The 20,596-nt window shown below is 44.8% G+C and overlaps 1 protein-coding gene across 1 annotated transcript in view; it reads left to right on the top strand.

Annotated features, from left to right (window-relative positions):
- Positions 1 to 4,848: 4,848 nt before the first annotated feature.
- Positions 4,849 to 20,596, top strand: part of LRRC47 (leucine rich repeat containing 47) — a 189,694-nt gene continuing 173,946 nt past the window's right edge. The window contains exons 1-2 of the mRNA XM_085608859.1: positions 4,849 to 5,526; positions 7,903 to 8,373. Of these exons, the coding sequence (XP_085464985.1) occupies positions 4,957 to 5,526; positions 7,903 to 8,373 (1,041 nt within the window). The 5' untranslated portion in view covers positions 4,849 to 4,956. The remainder of the gene's footprint in view (positions 5,527 to 7,902; positions 8,374 to 20,596) is intronic.

The following is a 20,596-nucleotide window of genomic DNA, read 5'->3' as shown; positions in this document are numbered from 1 at the left end:
AGGATGTTAGAGCGCGTTTGCGTTCAGAATGCCCACGTCTGGCAGACAAGGTGGCGGATACTCTGGAAGTGGATCCTTCCATGTTCACATATCTAAAGAAATACACAAAGGATCCAAAGAAAGGTATGGATCGTGCATGGAGGTCCTGCCAGGATAAGTTGCTCGATTTGTCCGGCCCCCTAACGAACATTTTGGATTTGGGTTTCAAATCCAAAGCCTCAGAGCAGATCATCAATCCTGATGATTTAATTTGATGGTCTCAACGTGCCATATGTTTATTGGGCAATGCCAACTGTGCCATGTCCACTGAGCGCCACCGCTCTATTCTTTTAAAACTCGATCCTAACTTGGCGGAGTTGTCTTCATCTGAGTCCGGCCCTTTGGCTTAGGGTCTCCTCTTTGGTCAACCTTTTTTGAAGGAGTTGACTAAATTTGTCACAACCTTTAGTGGCCTTGATAAGGCACAAGGTTCCTTAAAGCGGGCTTTTCGTCAGGTTTTTGGACGGGCCGGACGACATCGGGGGCGGTCATTCGGCCGAGGTTATCAACGAGGCACCCAGCGAGGCTATGATTCCCAACGTAGAAAGTATCAGGATTCCACTTCTTCCGCCAACTTCTATCCCACACGTGGATCCCGCAACTATAACAAAAAAGGACGCTATGGGGGTAACCAAGGAGGTCAACGTGACGCCGCTGCTTCAGGTGAGCTTGATTCCCTTTTCAGAGGTTCAATTGGGGGGCCGACTCCAGTATTTTCTCCACAAATGGCAAGTGATCTCGCAGGATGCGTGGATCCTGGATTCGGTGCAGGGTTACAAAATAGAGTTTTTTAATTCCCCCTCTCAGACTCTTCACCCGCAACCGTTGATTTTTTCCAATCTGGATCAGGTTTTCATTTCCAGCGAGATCGAGTCTCTGCTTCAGAAAGGGGCCATAGTGCGGACGGTTCGTCATCCCCAGGGCTTTGTCAGCAACATCTTCCTAGTTCAGAAGAAGGGGGGTGGATCCAGGCTTGTCTTAAATCTCAGGGAGTTCAATGGCTGGGTGATATATCGTCACTTTAAGATGGATGGAATCCATCTTCTTCGCGATCTCCTTCAGGAAGGGGACTGGACGGTCCGACTAGATCTGAAGGACGCTTATCTCTCTGTGCCCATTTACGGGCCTCATCGTCGTTTTCTTCAGTTCCAATGGCAGGGAATGTGGTACGAGTACAAAGTCCTTCCTTTCGGCCTCTCGTCAGCACCTTGGTGCTTCACGAAACTTCTGAGGCCTGTGGTCGAGTTTCTTCGCGCCAGAGGCGTTCGCCTCATAATTTATCTGGACGACATTCTCATCATGGGTCACTGTCCTTGTCTAGTATTGCGGCATCTTGCCTGGACCATAGATCTATTACAGAATCTGGGATTCCTAGTCAACCCTCAAAAATCTGTGTTGATTCCCTCTCAGTCTGTGGACTTTCTAGTCAACTCCCTCACTTGTCAACTTCTCTTACCGAATCATAAGATCAGATCGATCAAGAGAGAGTTGAGGTTGATTTTGAACAAGCAGACTGTGTCCTTGAGGTCTGTAGCCCGGGTCATCGGGTTGTTAGCTTCCTCTATACAAGCAATCTTCCCGGGTCCCCTTCATTACCGAGCACTTCAACGGCTCAAGATACGCCATCTCCAAAAAGGCCTCAAGTACTCTGATCAGATCCCCCTCTCGGAGGAGGCGAGGTGGGAGATGTTGTGGTGGTCGGAACATATGGAGTCGTGGAACGGTCGAGCCCTATTCGGCACCACTCCGGAAGTAGTGATCGAATCCGATACCAGTCGGTGGGGTTGGGGAGCCCGATGTGGTCAAGTGTCCACAGGCGGCCATTGGTCTCCGGAGGAATTGAATCTCCACATCAGTTGCCTGGAACTTCTGGTGGGCTCCTTTGCGATTCGATGCCTCTCGCCCCGTCAGACGAATTGTTGCATTCTTCTCCGCATGGACAATGTGTCGGCGGTTCGTTATGTGAACAAGTTGGGCGGGACCCGGTCCAGCCTTCTAGCGGAGATTGCAAAGGACTTTTGGCATTTTTGCCTTCAGAACAAATTGTGGTGGCGGAGTACCTGCCAGGGTGCAGCAATCAAGTTGCCAATTGGAATTCCCGACATCTCTGGGATTTCAGCGACTGGAGGCTTCACCCTCGGGTGTTCCGGTTATTGACCCAGATGTGGGGCCCTTGTCAGATCGATCTGTTTACCTCCAGACTCAACAAACAGATTCCGGTGTTCTTCAGCTGGCGTCTGGATCCGGAGGCTCTTGCCACAGATGCTTTTCTGCAGGTGTGGCCCCCAACACTTTGTTATGCTTTTTCTCCATTTGTAATGGTTCCAAGGGTCCTGGCCCGAGCCAAATGTTATCAGTCGTAATTGATTCTGATCACTCCTCTATGGAGGGCTCAACTGTCGTTCCCGGTTCTTCTGGAAATGTTATGTGCGGTTCCAGTCCTTCTTCCCCAGCGGTGGAATCTCTCGTTAGACCCTCTCCATTCTCCGCATCCGTTGATAACATCAGGTCAACTCATGCTGGTCGCTTGGCGAATTTCGGGGATCGCTGGAAAGTCCCGGGCCTTTCGAGAGACGCTACCAGATTCATCGGCGAGGCTTGGTCGCCCAACACATACAAGCGTTATGCTACAGCATGGAAACGATGGTGTGATTGGTGCTCTCAACGGGAGGTGGATCCCGTTACAGCAGATGTTTCCTTGGTTGTTAATTTTCTTGCGTCCTTAGCTGCTGCAGGCCTTGCTTATCGCACTGTCAATAATTTCCGATCTGCCGTCTCGGCGGGACACGTGGCCATTGACGGCAAACCTCTTGGTGAACATCCATTATTATTTAAATTACTTAGAGGTATCCGGCTGGTAAAACCTCCCTGTCCTAAATATTCTGAGCTTTGGGATGTCTCCATTGTCTTACGTTTCTTGGACTCCTGGTCCGTTAATTGTTGTTTATCTCGTAAGCAGCTTTCTGCCAAACTCACTATGTTGCTTTGTTTAGTATCCTGCAAACGCGTTTCTGATGTTCGCGCTCTAGATCTCGCGGGTCGCAGATTCTCTCCAGAGGGGGTTACTTTTTTGGTCACCAGACGCACTAAGTGTAACACTGCTTCTGTCACCTATCCTGCATTTCCTAAAAATCCAAAATTGTGTGTTGTACAGTGTATCCGGGATTACGAGGTGAGTACTGCAGGTCTTCGACAAGAATAGGGGTGGTCAATTGTTGATTGCTCTACAGAAACCTTTTCGCCCTGTGACTCCAGCTACACTAGCAAGATGGGTGCGTTGGCTCATGGGCGAAGCTGGTATTGATGTTTCTAGATTTGGTGCTCATTCTGCTCGTGGGGCTATGGCCTCCAAGGCCTTTTTCTGTGGGAGTCAGTTTATTGGACATTATGAATGCTGCTGATTGGTCCTCGGACTCTACTTTTAAAACGTTTTATTATAAACCTATTGTGAATGTTGCATCTGTTGTGGTGGCTCAGCTTTGAACAAGCATAATCGGAGCCTCCGGTCCTGACATAGAATTCAAAATTTGCGAACATTCGTGACAAGAATTTTCAATTCTATTAAGGACACGGAGGCGAGGATTATCCCACCTGTATTTCAGTACTGTGTTATCTGATTTGAGTTGTTTATATACTACAATGTATGCTTATATTGTTTTGACCCTCCCCTTATGCTTTATCTCTTCCTGGGAGTATGGTATTGCGGCTTATCTTTCCGTTTCAGCTTCTGATCTCAAGTAAAGTTTGCTGCCTTTCGCCTTTGAAGAGAGTATTTGAGTTCTCCAAGAGGATGCTGTTCGTGGAAGCTGCCTTCAAGTTTATGGTTGCTGTTCGTTGACCTGGGATATTTTCCTTATGAAGAATGGATTTTTTCTTTTCCACTGTTGCCGGATCTCAGACTGTGTTTTTTCTTGGACTTAACTGTTATTTCACACAAAGAAAGAGGATGTAGTATTCTCTTGTGCTCCTTATATAGGGGTCTACTCTATGGTTGTCATGTGATACCCACTAAGGTTTATGGGTATTGTAGTGTGTATTTTATTTTTACTTTTCTGATTTGCTGCTGAGAATCTTCAGTAAAGAAAATGAGAAGCATAATCCTTGCCTCCGTGTCCTTAATAGAATTGAAAATTCTTGTCACGAAGGTTCGCAAATTTTGAATTAATCTCAGCCCATGGAAATTACTCTGGCCACATCCCACTCTTTTGGTATATTGCCCCTAAGGCGCCACTACACGAAAACTGAAGCGAACTGATTGCAGAAAACATATGAACTAAAACAAAAACTTTAAGTACAAATAAATAAATAAACAGAACAGACACAGAACCACTGGAGCAAAGGATACAAAATAAACTGAGAACAAGAAAAATATTACAGAAAATAAGTAGGCGAGAAGTATCATTAGAAAAAAAGGTTCAAGAAAACCAGGCACAAGAGAAAGTCGAAACAAAGAAGAAGGTACATTATACACCGGTCTTTTAGAACGGTGCAACTAGTAACTGACTCGTCTAGTCATTATTTGTGTCCGCAGTACATTGGCATGCAGTGATCCTTGTTTTCAAAACAAGATATGGCTATCTACGCCAGATGGGATCGCCCGACGAGAGTGGTGCCTTCGGTTTTGATAGTTTGAGGTTACAGCCTACCTACTTTTCAAAGCCTCGTCAGGGGCAGTAAGCGCTATATTAATGCAATTTCTGAGTATTTCAGGTTCTGACAAGCAGAAGAAAAGCCAAATAAATGACTCCAGTTTCCATGAACTGCTTCCGGGTTGAAGAAGCGGTGCAGACGTTGTGAGAGTTCATGCTAACAGGAAGCAGTAACGATAGCCGGAAGTAATTCGCTTGTAGTTTTTCCGGCTCTGAAACCTGAAAGTAAAGACCCGGCCGGTGTTTCTTTGGACTAACGTGGCTCGCAATGGGGGATACTTGGCCAGAACTGGAGGCGGTGGCGCGTGAGAAGAGGCGAGAGCTGGTGCTACAGGGCCCGCAGGTGGATGAACGTCTCGAGCAGGCCTCCGGCCGTCTCCCCCCGAGGTTGTTCTCGCTGAAGTTGCTAAATTATCTGGAAGTGTCTGGCTGCCCGGCTCTGCGAGAGTTGCCGGTTGAGCTGGGTCAGCTGCAGGCTCTGACTAGTCTTATTCTGTGCCGGGACGGACTGACAGGCGTGCCTGGTGAGGCTTTGGCTCCGCTCGCTGCCCTCAAGGTGCTCGACCTGTCTGGCAACCATCTGACCGAACTCCCCGATCAGGTGTGCAGTTTTCCCGAGCTCAACACTCTGAACCTCAGCTGTAACCAGCTGAAAAGTCTGCCTGCAGGTCTAGGCCGCTGTCCCCGTTTGGCCGTGCTGAATATCTCCCGCAATCAGCTGTCTGCCTTCCCCACTGGTTTCTTCAGCCAGGAACTGCCGCTTCTTGGGACCCTCAGCGCGTCGGAGAACCTGATCGAGGAACTGAGTGGGGACATCGGCCTCTTGCCCTCCCTCAAGGTACCGCAGCTGTCAACATCGGGGGGAAAGGGATGAGTTCCACTGTGGATAGTTGCGGTCTCGGGCACTTATATGTATATAGTTTAACTTAGTCACTAGGGGTGACAGTATGTGTAGAAACCAGTCGGCATGAGGCACTAATATCTGCAAGCGAAATGTTTCATGGGGGTCACATGGAAGTGGCACGACTGGTGATCTGCATGTTAGGCTTGTGGTAAGATGCGAAATTGCATTTCGCGAACTTCCCATCGTTCTTGGAAATACTATTGTTAATGTTGAAACATTTTTTTATTGTTTTCACTGCAACAACTCAACACACGTTCCACTACCCCCACCATTCAAAGGAGTACTGTACATTTATCGTCGCTACCAATTATCCAGGAGAAGAAACATCCTTCCCACACAGTCCCCTCCCCCCCCCCCCCCCCTCCCCCACCCCATTGGAAATACTATTGTTATACACCTTGTACTTGAACTTCTGCTTGTGGGGTTTTAGGTCCACAAGTTATTTCGAGGAACAAAAGGTGGGCAATATCCATTCTGTTTCAGATTCACGAAGGGAATGGTTTTAAAGTTAAATTGCAATAAAAGGAATTGTTGGCAATTTGCGTTGGAAAAAGCACCGCAGGCCGCAGATGGACAAAAAGCAGGATACACTATGATTCATTGATTGGTCAATAATATAGTGGATTAGGAACATGGAATGTGAGCGAGTTGGAATATGATTAGAGTCTCGCGGCGAAAGTCTTTTTATTTTATTTTCATCCCACTAAGGCTATTTTAGCTTGATTCTTTCATGGTTGGGCCAAGGACATTTATAGTGGTGATAGCAACAGAAGAGTCGTAGAAAATGCCTGCTGGTAGGAGTTTGGAGTGACTGACCACGGTATTTGTTTTTGGGTAGATCTTGAGTGCAATGTAGCGTAGGTAGGAGTAGACTTTGAATAGTAGCTTGAAGAGACATCTGAATTGTTTAGAAAAAACGGTGTAACGTGTCAGATTAAGTGATATGTTGAGTTTTCTTGACTATATGGCTGCTCCCTGCCGGGAAACTTCGACGTCCCTTTTATGATTGTGGTCCTCTCATAAGGAGGTATTTCGTTTAGCTTAGTCTGACTTACTGTTACAGCAGTGAGTCTGGTGCTATTGAACCCCTGTATAACATGTATGATCAAGATTGGTTACAAGTTACCGAGGAGCCAATCTCCAGTTGAGTTCAAAGGGGTAAGACGTGTAAGAGTGTATGCATATGGTATTTCCATAGTGCCTACCTAGCTAAAACGAGGTGCCTAGGTGAACAAACTGGTGTCAGTTAAAAGGGTAGGAGGAAAACCAGTGAAGGACATTGCTGGTGAATTTAATTTGTTACCTGAGTGTGTAGTAGGGAGGGATAGTCAACTGTGTGGAAGGCAGCTAAGAGGCCCAGTTTTATCAGGAGGCAGGGGGTCATCTTCATTTATGTGCAAGAGGGCATCAACTACGATGTGTAAGGCGGCCGTATCCATGCTGCAGTGCGATTCGAAACCAGACAGCGGGAGATGGTTAGCATTGATGTGATCTTGGGAGTTGAATTTACACTGCTTTTACAATAATCTTGTCAATTAATTGTAGGTGAGTGATCAGCCGGTAGTTGGCAATATTATCAGGGTCTAGTGTAGGTTTCTTTAGGAGTGGGAGGATCTGGCCTATCTTGAGAGCTCCTGGAAAGATGCTGGTAAGAGAAGGGTTTGATGAAGCACGATGTTAAGATTTCATCTTCATAAGAACTAGATTTGAGGGAATTGAGTATGTCCACCAGATCTAGGAGAGATGGGGCTTTGAAGGTTGTCCATTGTAAGATTTTATGGAAAGAGTTGGGTGTGCGAGATGAAGCAGACTTGGTATCATCAATATGTTGTCAAATCTTCTGTATCTTTTCACCAAAGAAGAGGTTGGTGGCTTTGCGCTTTTCTGTGTGGTGAGGAATAAGTTGGTCTGGCAGGCTGTAGATGCAGTGCTTTATTGTCTTGAGTGGCAGTAAGTCACCTCTACAAATTCTGTGAAAAATGGCAGTTTTAGAGTGTAATGTGCTGCTCATTTTGTTGCGCTTGCTTGAAGAAAGTTTTAGGCGCTGGGTAGTTAAGATCCAAAGGAGCTCTATCATCCACCGTCCCAGTTGGATCTTTCAAAAGCCGTTCGTATTACACTTACCGTTTATGAAAATCTTAGACTTTCAGTGTACATATTTCCTTACTTGCTTTTATGTTATACTGATTTTAGTACTTTAACACCCACCCACAAACTGTGTTACAATTAGACTTTGGAAATAGGCAGGAATCTTGACCATTTTGTTAACATCCATCTATTCTGACTATGTTCTTCAACATTTCTTAACAGAGTCTAGATCTTTCCAGCAACAAGCTGACTGAAATACCTGCTGAGCTTGCTGACTGTTCGAAGCTGAAAGAAATGAATTTTAAAGGCAACAAGCTCAAAGACAAACGCTTGGAGAAGATGGTCAATGGCTGCCAGCCCAAATCTGTACTTGAGTACTTACGGGTTGGGGGGCGAGGTGGCGGAAAAGGAAAGAGTAAAGAAAATGGCGAGAAAGATGATGGAAGAGAAAAAGATAAGAAGAAGAAGAAAGACAAGAAAACCAAGAAAGAAGGTGCAGCAGGGGAAGATGAGGAGTTGGAAGAAGTAAACACAATGATGATCCAAGTTCTCCACATTTCTGAAAATGCTGCACCAGTCATTGTTAAAGTCACCCCAGCTGTGAAGGACGTGCGGCCATATATTGTATGCTGTGTAGTGAAAGGAATGAACTTGAAACCAGGAAATGCCCTGAAGAGATTTCTTACTGCTCAGGTAATTACTATTTCTAGTCAATATGTTTTTTATATTCTAGGTGGGATGGAAATTAGTAGTGCAAGAGGAGCATGCTAATACAGTTTGGCGAGTAAGCAGTAGTAATTATGAACATGGGGAAGGATAAGGACCAAGTAAACATGTCTAGAACTGTATGGTTCTCTGCAAGAATTGCTATATATAGTAAGTGGTTCATAAGGAAGGAGAGATGTGATTTTATAATTGATTCCAGTGCACACTTGTGCAGGCAGTATACATCAGTAAATATTTACAGAGCAAGAGTGGAACTTTCATCAGTTAAACTTACTTAACAAAAAAAATCCACCCTACTCGTGAGGCAGGCACGCTTGTGGTATTGTGGAGAAGACTTTTTACGGTTAAGACTGATATTCTGTGTTTCCTGGAAGAGTCGTACAGATTGAGTTGCTTGCACTGTCAAACTTGATGGTATCAAGTATGTTCAATATGCTCTTGTGGCTGTTGAGAATTGATACATGGATACATTTGAGAATAAGCTTCTATGTGTGGAGGGCAAATTATTCAAATCCGAAAGCTGCATGCAAGGGCTTGGGGTGGTAATGTGGTTCCAAGTGGAGAGGGCAATTGAGTTTGTGGCCCGAAGTGTTATGCATGAGATAGGTGCTGCTAGTTCCTTGACTGATGTGAAGAATGAAGTGAGGAATTTGTAGACGACTGCAATGGTAATGGTGATCTGATGAAATGAGTTGTAAAGCGCAACTATTACCCTAAAGAGGGCATCCTGCCGCTAAAAAGATGAAAGCAGTAATGGCTCAAGATTATTGAAATAGCCATGTTTTCAACCCTTTGTGAAATTTCAAAATATTATTCTTATTTATTGGATTAGGGGGGGAGAGCATTCCGGTTTGGGGGCCTAAAACAACAAGCATTGGCATAGCCAATACGTCTCGCCTTTGGGACCTTATAAGTGTTTAGCCATGCAACAGTTGCATAACTAAATACTTATAAGGTCCCAAAAGCGAGACCTATTGGCTATGCCAAGCGGCCGTGAAAGTGATCGCGATCAAACATCAAAGCGGCCGCGAAAGTCAAAGTAATCGCGGAAAAGCGCGGCGCGCGCCCACGCACATGCCCTGTAGCTCTAGGCTGGCCTGGTAGCACTTTTTAGAGCCCTCTCAAAAAGTCTCGCCAGACCAGCGCATGCGCTGGGTCAGGCGAGACCTAAAAAGGCTCTACCCCCTTTCCGCATCTGTTTTATTAGAGGAACGCTAAAATACAGATTGTAGATCTTAGTGAACGATTTGGCAGGCAGGTCTTAAGTTTTTCAGTTATAACTTCTGGGCCCATCTTACAGTAGGCTTTGTGGGCCATAGAAGCCACTTTATACTGAATTATTTTTTGATCTGGCAGCTGATGTAAGGCTTTCAGTATGGGAGAGGTTGTCTCATTGCATTTTATCCTTACGAGCAGTCTCCCTGCCCATTTCTGGGTCTCTGTAACTGGTTGTATTCTGTAATCCGGATTATAGAGCATTACAGTAATCAGGCCTTGATAGTGTGGTTGCTTGAACTACCTTCTTGGGGATCTGTGATGTGAGATAAAAGCCAGACAAGCTGATAGTGGAAATAAGTGATGGGAGATTGATCAGAGTGCAGGTGATAATGTCAGGATTTATGATGGTGGATTGTGTTGTGGTAGAGTTATTTCTAACTAGCAAATGGTATGGTGGCTGTCTATCACACCGAAAGACCAAAATCTACTGTTTCTCATGAAAGTATTAGAAGGTTAGAGGCCAAAAGCTAGCTCCACTAGTTTGCTCTTGGACGTCTATAATGTTCTTGTAGTTCTGAATCTACTGTAACCTGGTGCTAGTACTGTAATGCATCTCTACATTACAGTTGTTTAGTTCTATTGTCTATCCTACGAGAAACCAAAGTTTTAACATAAAAATAGTTAGCTGGGAGAGCCACAGAACGTTTTACGCCTATATTGTGAAGTAGAAATCAAGTAGGGGCGACTATGGCACTCCTCAGTATTCAACAGTTGAGGTTTTTCCATGCATGTTGGTTTCAGCTACCCTCGTGTGATCATTGCCCAGCATCAAATATAATACAAAAGTAGCCTTTTTTCTCGAAGAGACATCATACTTTACACAAAACGTACCTAAATAACATATCATGTAGTTGTTTGTGCTGTTGATTTACATACAGTTCTTACTCACGAGTCATTATAGGGCCCTCATACTAACCTGCTTAATAGCTATCATCCAAGTTTCTGAGGTAGTTCATTTCATACCCCGTGGTTATTTGGCTCATTGAAATAAACTACTGATCCGCATAACACCCATAGGAGTATCACCAAAGTACCTAAAGTTCTTGCCCCAGTGTCTCCCCGAGTCTTGGGGCTTGAAAGGAGGAAGCATTCAACCTTCTAGCACCACAAAAGGTAACCTGGTATAACTTTATCTTGTTTACGCAATCTTATGCTCTCTCTGTCTCTGTCAGAGAGAAGCCTGGCTACCCCTGAATCTCAACCCAGCACCTGTGAATGTGGTTGTTTACTTCTACTCCTTCTTAAACTTGCACATTGTGCCGTAATGACTGATTTTAGTGGCATAACGTCAAACTATAAGGCCAGTCCCTTGCACAGTCAGTCGTGAAAAATGAACCTTTCTATCCAAAATCCGACAAATATTGAAATTAAATAGGCCATTTCAGGACAACCGCTTAGAGCCCCACAGTTTTCGTGTCCAGGGAAGGTCTTCAAGAGAACAAAAGTGTCGTATTCTCCTGAGGATGGCCAGGTGGCAAGAAATGAGCCCTTCCCTCCCCTTATTTGTGGAGGGCTGTTTGACAGACAATTGTGCATGGCTGTAAAGGACCTTTTTGAATAATCACTTTATCTCATTTTTATGGAACTATTTATTGAGAAACGGGGCTACCACACCTGGAAAGTGTTCTCTAAAGAACTAGGCTCCTCAAGATCTGTAAGGGTAATAGGCGTGGATTTGTTTTCTTCATTCCAGAAATCATCCGTGGATGCTTATAAAATGGATTCAGGACGAGCAGCATGGGGATTGTGTATTGGATCTCATTAAAACATCCTAGAAAGTGATGTAAGTTATATTTTGCTTTATGAAGGTGGGCAGCCACACCATGATGGACCCAAAGTGTTGTCGATTTGAAAAACTTTATTCGACAATTAAGTCATGAAAGTATCATACATTAACCAACTACATACACATGCTAAAACATAAATTAAAACAATACATACGTAACATATTTCCGTTGGCGCATGATTTTCGGACTTACTCCTGTACTAAACATCAATTTAAATAAACAACAATGATATCTAGTAAAACAATTGATTAGAGAAACTTCCTAATTTAATATAAATTAAGCAGATTGATCCGAAATTACAAGATAAAAGATACATAATACATGACTTTGAACAAGCGCCACTACATTAGGCACTTTTAGTATTTGTCTGTCTGGATCGTATTATCCAGGCCCACTTTATATACTTTGCCATTGCAATTGCAATTAATGGGCTTGGATCTGAACACAAGATTCTTAATGCCTCTACATGTCTTCGGGTGCCTAAAAGGCGACAGACAGGTAATAACCATTTTTTCCGAGGGAGCTCATAGAGAGGACAAAAAAAAACAAAATGGCTCAAGGATTCAATCATATCCCTACAATATGGGCATTTATCCGAGGGCCCTTTTGTCCATTTAGATGTAAATGAGCAGATAGGGAGAGTACCTATCCTAAACTGAAAATAAAATTTGCGATCAGTTGGTGCTCCTATCAAATCCCAATAAAGTTCCTGACTGGGATGAGCCTTGATCTCTAGATATCTAGCTGTTAGCTGGGAAGTACACCCCTTTGCAGCAGATTCCATGGCAATAAATTCCCAGTACTTGGCTTTGACAATTTCCTTTGGGGGAAAAACAGCATTTTGAGGATCATCCCAAAGGTTGCTCCATCCCAATCTATAGAGTAACACCTTAATGGACCTCAACCAGTCTATTCTATGGAAATGATCTTTCTCCATTATTTCTCTTAGGCCCAGTGCATAATGCTTTAGCTCCTCGGTTGACCAGATCCTACGCCAATACAGCAATGGTCGCAAATTGGCGGTATCTTGAATGGTTTTCAAACCTAGGTCCCAAAAAAGGGGTAGCAAGGGAGTACTTTGCGGTACGCCAACAACTTTCCTTATAAACTCGCTCTCCATAGCATTCAATCGTTTTGGGTTACTTCCATATCCCCATAGCTCAGAACCATATAAGGATGAGCTACGTATCTTCATCATATAAACCTCAAGGAGTGGTGCTATAGGCTGGGTCTGCGAGGTTTTGAATCTTTTTAAAAGGAAACCTGTTTGTTGCTTGAACTTCAGGATAGAAGAGTCTATTTGGCTTTTCCAGCGCATATTCTTCTGTAGTGTTACTCCCAAATAAGTGAAGGCATCCACCTGTTCCAGGGGAGAGCCATTCATAACAATTACGCTACTGAAGGGTTTGTACGATCTACACGGGTTCGGGCCATTCAAAACCATGAACTTGGTCTTAGAAACGTTAATTTCCAAGCCACGTAGCAAGCAGAATTCTTCAAAGCGCCGGAGGGTTAGCTGTAGGCCACTCGGAGTTTTCGAAATGTCGTCCACGAACATGAGGACAGGAATGCGGGTACCGGACATTGCCGGAGCGTCTGAAGGGACCCGGGAGAGGAACTCGGCCACCCCGTTCACGAAGAGTGAGAACAAGGTCGGTGCCAAGACACAGCCTTGCCGCACTCCTCGCTCCACGGGGAAAGACTCCGTAACCTCGCCCTGCTTTCCCCACCGGACCCGAGCAAAGTTGCTCTCATGTAAGCGGACGACCAATGCCAATAGCTCCGGCGCCATCCCCAAACCCTCCAACACTTGCCACAGCTTGTCACGTGGGACCAAGTCAAAGGCCGCCCGCAGGTCGACGAAAACAGCGTACAAAACCCCTTTTTCCAGGACCACTGTCCTCCAATAGAGGACAATGAACCTAAAGACCTGGTCTATGGTGCTGGTTTTAGGGCGAAACCCCGCCTGCAATGGACTTAGCACATTACTGGCTTCCATCCAGGTCTGGATTTTGCCCAAGACCAGCCTACCCAAAATCTTTTGTAAAGCATCTATCAAGCTAATGGGTCTGTAATTGCAAGCCAACGATTTATCCCCTTTTTTGTATATTGGGACGATTTCTGCACCTTTCCAAGAGTACGGGATCGGCATTCCCTGAGCGATAGCATTTGCTAGGTGCATGATATATAATGACCACCTCGCTCTTTTATACAAAAATACATCGGCCGGAATACAGTCCATGCCGGGCGCACGACCCGGGTGACTTTATCAAGCGCAATGTCAACCTCCCCGACACTAAACACCGGGGTATCATAAAACGGCCTTACCTGAGAAGGCTTGCTAGCTTCCTCAGGACCTATCGAGTACTGAGACTTAAAAAAATCTACCCAAGAACTCTGAGGTACATGATTATGAGGGCTGTCAACTATTTCGCCCTTTTTCCATTTAAAAATATTCCAGAATTTTTTCTGGTCTTTATCAGCACATGCTGCTTTTAGGTCTTGCCACTCACATTCGTTCCAATCCTTTTTTGCTTTCCATAAGACTTTTTTATGTATATTACGAGCAACTTTAATCTTGCTCGAATCTTTTGATATTAAAGCAAGTCCCAGCTCGGTGCGAGCTTGTTTACAGGAGGCATTATACCAACCCTCCTGTTTGCTTCTTGGGGCTTTCTGCACTACAGGGGGTCTGCAAAAACATGACTTTAGTTTTTCAACTAACTTTCCATGGATTTCCTCAAATGTAACTGAGGGTTGTCCTAAATTACCTACTGCCGTAATTGACGTCAGCGCCTCTTCAACATGGGACTCTATACTACCCAACAAATCTGGGTGTTCCACAACGTGACGCCATTTGAGGTGGCGTTCGTTGTTTGATACAACTAACGCTGGGCCATTCTTGTCAGGAGTTTGATCTTTACTAGCTCCCATTCCCAAATCAAACGCGGCTACTAGGGGATTGTGGTCGCTTTCAATCCGTGTCTCGACCACCATGTCCACTAACATATGCCACATCCTCAAGTGGACTAAGAGATAATCTATATTACTTGCCCTAGTGCCATTGTTATACGTTTTGTTACACATCCTGTCTGATTTGGTTCTGCCATTGGCTGCCCTCAACTGGTTGCCCAGGCAGAACCCTTTCAGGTACAGGGCCGCCTCAGTCCATTTGCCGACTGTCTTTGCCTCAAGCTGTGGGACACCCCATTTTGCATCCTCTTCCTCTGTCAGAAGCATGTCTTGAGACCCGAGTGGCTCGAAGGTCGTATTAAAGTCTCCCGCAATAAGTGGGAGCACATCAATGGGGCTAGATTCTACAATGGTGTTTAATGCAGATATCACCTCAGATTTTTTCCCGCCTGGTAAGCCCCTTACATATACATTGAAAATGTCATTTTTAAGGTTTTGCGGACTGGTCAGCCTAATTCCCAATATATCTGGGTTCTGTGTTTGAGTAGTTTGAACTTTGCATTCCAGATTCTGTTTTACCCAGATGATCAGGCCTCCTGATGCCCGTCCCCTGTGTTTTTTCTCTGCCGGAACAAAAAAATTCAAATATCCCAGCATGAACACCGGGTCCACTGACCATGTCTCTTGGAAAAGACAGATGTCGTGCTTACTGATAAAATCTACCCAAAGGGGAGATGATAGCTTAGAATTTATACCCGCCACATTCCAAGATAAAAGTAATACGTGGGTGGCCTGCAGAGATGAATCCCCCTTCCATACTCCCTGTGATAGATACAGGGGAAGGGGCTATGTCTTGCCCAAGACAAGGCATGCGATTAATGCCTGAGATTTCGTTTTGATATTCAACAAGGATACCTTGTTCTCTGGGCCCTGTCATATTTTCTTGGACAGGGGATATGTTAACATCTCTACCATTAGGCGAATCACTATCACACATACCCTCATCTGCCGTTAAAACCACATTTGTTTTGCCACATTTACCTGATGTTAATAAGGATACACATGGTATAACATCATTAGAGTGTATTCTACCATCAGACAGTCAGTCGCAGTCCGCTAGCCCAGAGAGTACATCAAATCTGTTAATCGATCTTATGTCCTCAAGAAAGGTTCCATTAATCAAGGGGCCCCTGCGTGTATTCCCACCTGTAGGCTGTGACTTTGATACATAAAAGTAAGACAGTGGCATTGTACATATCATAGACGAAGAGGCATTTTGGGGCCAAGAACAAATATATTCCACACACCGCCTATCCCTGAAATTAATGACAACACAATCCCCCTTAGATGACTTGGTACTTCTGCCCACCCAGTTTACACGCCTTGCGTATAAAATCTCAGCATGCATCTGGGCCGGCAGTGGTCGTTTGGCATTAAGCCAATGTGTACATTTGTTCTTTAAATCCCAATAGGATTCCCTTGCTCCCTTCGCCAGGTTGGGAACCCCAGTTAAAATCACCACGTAGGGGGCTGCTTCAGGGGGTAGATGTAAATCAATTAGGCCTGAAGAGGCCTGTACTGCAGGCTGGATGATTGTAAGCTGCCTGTCAGTTCTTACTCTACTTTCCCTAGGGCTAGTTGGTGTCGGGTGTGGGGAGAGATGTTCATCTACTATCGGAGTGTCCACTACTGAAGTCGGATTAGACTCCTGGGGGATAGGTCGATTATCTAGTGCAGAATTGACCAAATTACTGGCAGTGGATTTGGTCTCAATCCGTTGTCCTGTTATGCCAGAACGCTCTTTTAACGAGCTCAGGCCTTGTTTGCCACCCCGAGAATTACCCGATGCAAGTGAGAGTTCCATACGTACAAGTCTACTCTCAATAGAACCTAATCTTTCGTAGATGGGATCACATAGTTTCTTAACAATACTTTCCATTTTGACCCAAAAAGATACTGTGTCAGTTACTTCCACACCCAGCGTCCCCAATGGTGGTAATGGGTGTGACCTTGTTTCAGTTGTTTGGGGTTTGGGGTGTGAAGGTGTAGCCTTCGATGAAACAGAGGCGAGGGATTGACCAGCCTTGGTGTCGACGATCTTCCCAGCGGCTTTCCTTTGGTTACCCCTACAGTTTTTTTTCTGTGTAATGGCTGATTGTTGCTTGCCGGAAGCCGCATTTAGGTTGCTGGTTGAGCGGGTCTTAACACCTAACAAAGGTTCGGAAGTGGGGACACGATTACCCATATTAACAGTGTCGACATTATCGTCCATTATTTCAATCAGAGACATGGGGCAAATCATTGACTCATTAGTTTGTTCTTCCATCACGGGAGACACTGGACTCGAGGAATCCAACCTTACAGGCTGACCACAGGGAGGTGATTTTGAGTTAGCCATATTCCCCAAAGAAGACCTCTTGTCACAGAGAATGTCTAACGATAGTCTTTTCTCAGTTAATTCAATGTCCTTAGCAAGGGCTGACTGCACTCTCACCAAAAAATCGTCCAATGTTCCCATTAGGGCACCCCCAGTCGATTGCAAAGTAGGACCATCCCTTTTTTGCGTTTTATCCATTTTTGTCATCTAGTTACCACGTCTTAAGACAAAGACCCTCTGAGTTACAAAGGTGCAGTAATTAGCTTGCACTTACCAGGCACCCAAAGTTACAGGCAGCAGGTGTTAGAGAAGGGTCCCGTTCCGTTCTCGGACGGGCTCAGACGGGCCCGCCCTTGGCCCGGGCTTTGCCCGGCGCGCGCCCGCGCGCGTCCCGCGAAGCGGGGACCGTGCTGAGTGTTATAGCGTCAGGGCGGGAGGGCGGGAGTACGGGAAGAGGACACAGCTGTGTTCAGTCGCGGGGCTGCTGGTCCTCGCAGTCCCGCATTACACTCGCTTCCTCGGGTGACAGCCTCCAATGAGGTTTCAGGCGACTCCTCCGTTCCTCAGCCTTGGATAGACCCCTCCGTTAAAAGCACTTTGTTAAAACCAGTCTCAGACTCCTACCACGAACGGCTCCCGCGAAGCGGGGGCCGTGAGGAGTGTTATAGCGTCAGGGTGGCAGGGCGGGAGTACGGGAAGAGGACACAGCTGTGTTCAGTCGCGGGGCTGCTGGTCCTCGCAGTCCCGCATTACACTCGCTTCCTCGGGTGACAGCCTCCAATGAGGTTTCAGGCGACTCCTCCGTTCCTCAGCCTTGGATAGACCCCTCCGTTAAAAGCACTTTGTTAAAACCAGTCTCAGACTCCTACCACGAAGGGCACCCGCGAAGCGGGGGCCGTGAGGAGTGTTATAGCGTCAGGGCGGGAGGGCGGGAGTACGGGAAGAGGACACAGCTGTGTTCAGTCGCGGGACTGCTGGTCCTCGCAGTCCCGCATTACACTCGCTTCCTCGGGTGACAGCCTCCAATGAGGTTTCAGGCGACTCCTCCGTTCCTCAGCCTTGGATAGACCCCTCCGTTAAAAGCACTTTGTTAAAACCAGTCTCAGACTCCTACCACGAACGGCTCCCGCGAAGCGGGGGCCGTGAGGAGTGTTATAGCGTCAGGGCGGGAGTACGGGAAGAGGACACAGCTGTGTTCAGTCGCGGGGCTGCTGGTCCTCGCAGTCCCGCATTACACTCGCTTCCTCGGGTGACAGCCTCCAATGAGGTTTCAGGCGACTCCTCCGTTCCTCAGCCTTGGATAGACCCCTCCGTTAAAAGCACTTTGTTAAAACCAGTCTCAGACTCCTACCACGAACGGCACTTCTGTGATGGACTGGAGAGTATGGACTCTACTGATGCAGGCTCTGCAAACAGCAGCACAGGCATTTCTTTCTCAACCTACGCTGACACTGGCTTCATTTCCAGAATGTGTTGTATCAGCCAACATTAAATGTAACCTTGACCGCTGTTGGCTATGCCTTCCCAGTCACATGCACAAGCCCCCACAGCCAGAAATGGTGCCTCTACTGTAGGGATGTGCAGCTTCACACAAATAGGCAGTACTTGCCATCTTAAAGGCCTGGCATATGAATAGCTGGACTCCAGGCTCAAAGGTGCCATTTACAAAGTTAAACTTATACATGAATAAATAACTTTACTGCTTTTGGCTATTCACCATTTATGAATGCAAAGTTACTCAGAAGTGGAGACTAGCATGTCCCCACCCTGAAGGTGGTGGAGCCTAATGTTCAAGTGTACCACTATTACACTTTGGCAGAGGTCTCTGCCACCAGGACGGAGATATTCCTGTATTAAATGACAATTATGTTTCTTAAGATTTGAATAAAAACAACCACCTAAGGTATCCTGTTTATATTTATAATGTAGTAAAATATACTAACGTTATGTATAACTTAATGTGAAATGATGTGATTATGTTTTTTATAAATTGTAAGTTACATTATTGTTTACATTTGAAAAACATTTTTTTAGTAAAGTAATATTTTAAGTTCTATTGGCATTTAGTTAAAAACACTTGTATTTACTTATATTTTTAAAAAGTTAAAACGTTCATTTAGCATTAGTTCATATTGGCTGTTTAAGTTTGCTTTTATTTTGTATGAGAGAATATTTTAGTGCCAGTGGTTCACCATGTGTGGTGCTGGACTTATTCCACCTCTGATCTAGACTACGTTTACAACTGTTTTGGGTCTTTTTATCTGAAGTAACTATAGAACTGCAGTTGTGAATCGTAATAGGGCTGTTCCTTTGGGTGTAGGGTGCATATCCCTGCATACACCCCTCCATTAACTCCTCCTTACACATTTACTACTAAAAAGCATACCTACATGTGCATTGATCTCTGCAGTCGGGGAGGAGATGTCTGTGCATAAAAGATAGGAGAGAAGCTATTCCATAGACCTCCACATTTAGATTAGTAAATAACATTTTGTAGTATGTTAGTATTGTTTTAGTACTACTAAACATACTACAAAATGCAGTTTGTGAATAGGCTTTTCAATGTTTAGATAATGACCTCTATCAGGATTTTTTTTTTTTTTTTTTTTATAAAAACCTTTATTTCTTCAAGAATCTGGACACAGCTATTCAGCCGACAACCCGGAGGTTCGGCAGCTTCATTAGGAGAGTATAGAGAATCCTCCACAGTACATTGAAGGAGCAGTGAGAAGGTTCCATTTTTAATAATTACAAACACACAACAAACCCCAGCAAGGCAACAACACTGAATGCCCACGGTGGAGGATTTTATTTTTTAAATTGTGAGATTCAGTAGCATTTGTAAGTTTTGTTTAATTTTTCTAAATCAAGGACAAGTGTGAAAGGCTGCAAAGATATTTCTAATTTATTTTCTTTGAAGTTATGCATTGTGACCTTCAGAGAAAACATCTTGACAAATATTGGAAAATTTGTTACAGTGATCTAGGTAGTGCAGCGTGGGCTTAGAGCGGGTTTGTGTCAGTTTGGGGGATAGTAGGCTAGTTGGAAGGACAATTTAAAAGTCCCCTTGACTATTTTGTTGTACATTAAAAAACATAAAAATTATGCACCTTATTTCCTTGATGACTTTATGTAACTAGCATGTCTGAGTAAACCAGTATACAGTGTGCTATCAAGCAGTGAAAGCATGGATGTATTAATGGCAGCTGGCGTCAAACACGACTTGAGCACTGCATGGGATTTTGCAATGTAATTTGCTGAGGCAGTAGTGCAGACTGAATAACTGTCAGAGGAGTAGACTCTGGAAACAATATGGCTTAAAATATGGTCAGGGGATTTGACTGCAGTAGTTGTTAATGTATGTCACTTAAGTTTTACTGGTAACTAGCATTCTGATTCCCCACTACAGTACTAGATTTTATTGGAATGTAGCGTATACTATAGCTCCCAGCATGTTCCCTTAAAGCTTCAGGGTAGGTCTCAAGAGAGAGATTCCTTCAGGCAGCCATCCAGTACACAGGCACACTATGGTATTGCTTCATCTTAGAAATGCTGTCTACACAACACAAAGTAATTGTGAATATGTAAACATCAATTTCTCAAAATAGGGGATTTAAGGATACGGGTAACTTCTGCCTTGGCAAAGGGGACTAGGATAAGAGTTCATAGCTGCAGAGGAGGTAAATAGTGTTGAGGATTATAGCACACTGAAATTAAGGACTTGAGAACTGTGCTAATATAGGGTAATGCCCCTTTCAAGTTATACATGGTATTCATATGACTAATATCAGCGCTAAGTGTGCTTGCATATACTTAAAAGATTTTATAGTGCTAA

This window comes from Triturus cristatus, chromosome 1_2 (assembly GCF_964204655.1).
Source record: "Triturus cristatus chromosome 1_2, aTriCri1.1, whole genome shotgun sequence".
In the NCBI taxonomy this organism is placed as follows: Eukaryota; Metazoa; Chordata; class Amphibia; order Caudata; family Salamandridae; genus Triturus; species Triturus cristatus.
The sequence above is the reverse complement of the archived record's forward strand: the minus strand, read 5'-3'. Positions and strand labels throughout refer to the sequence as shown.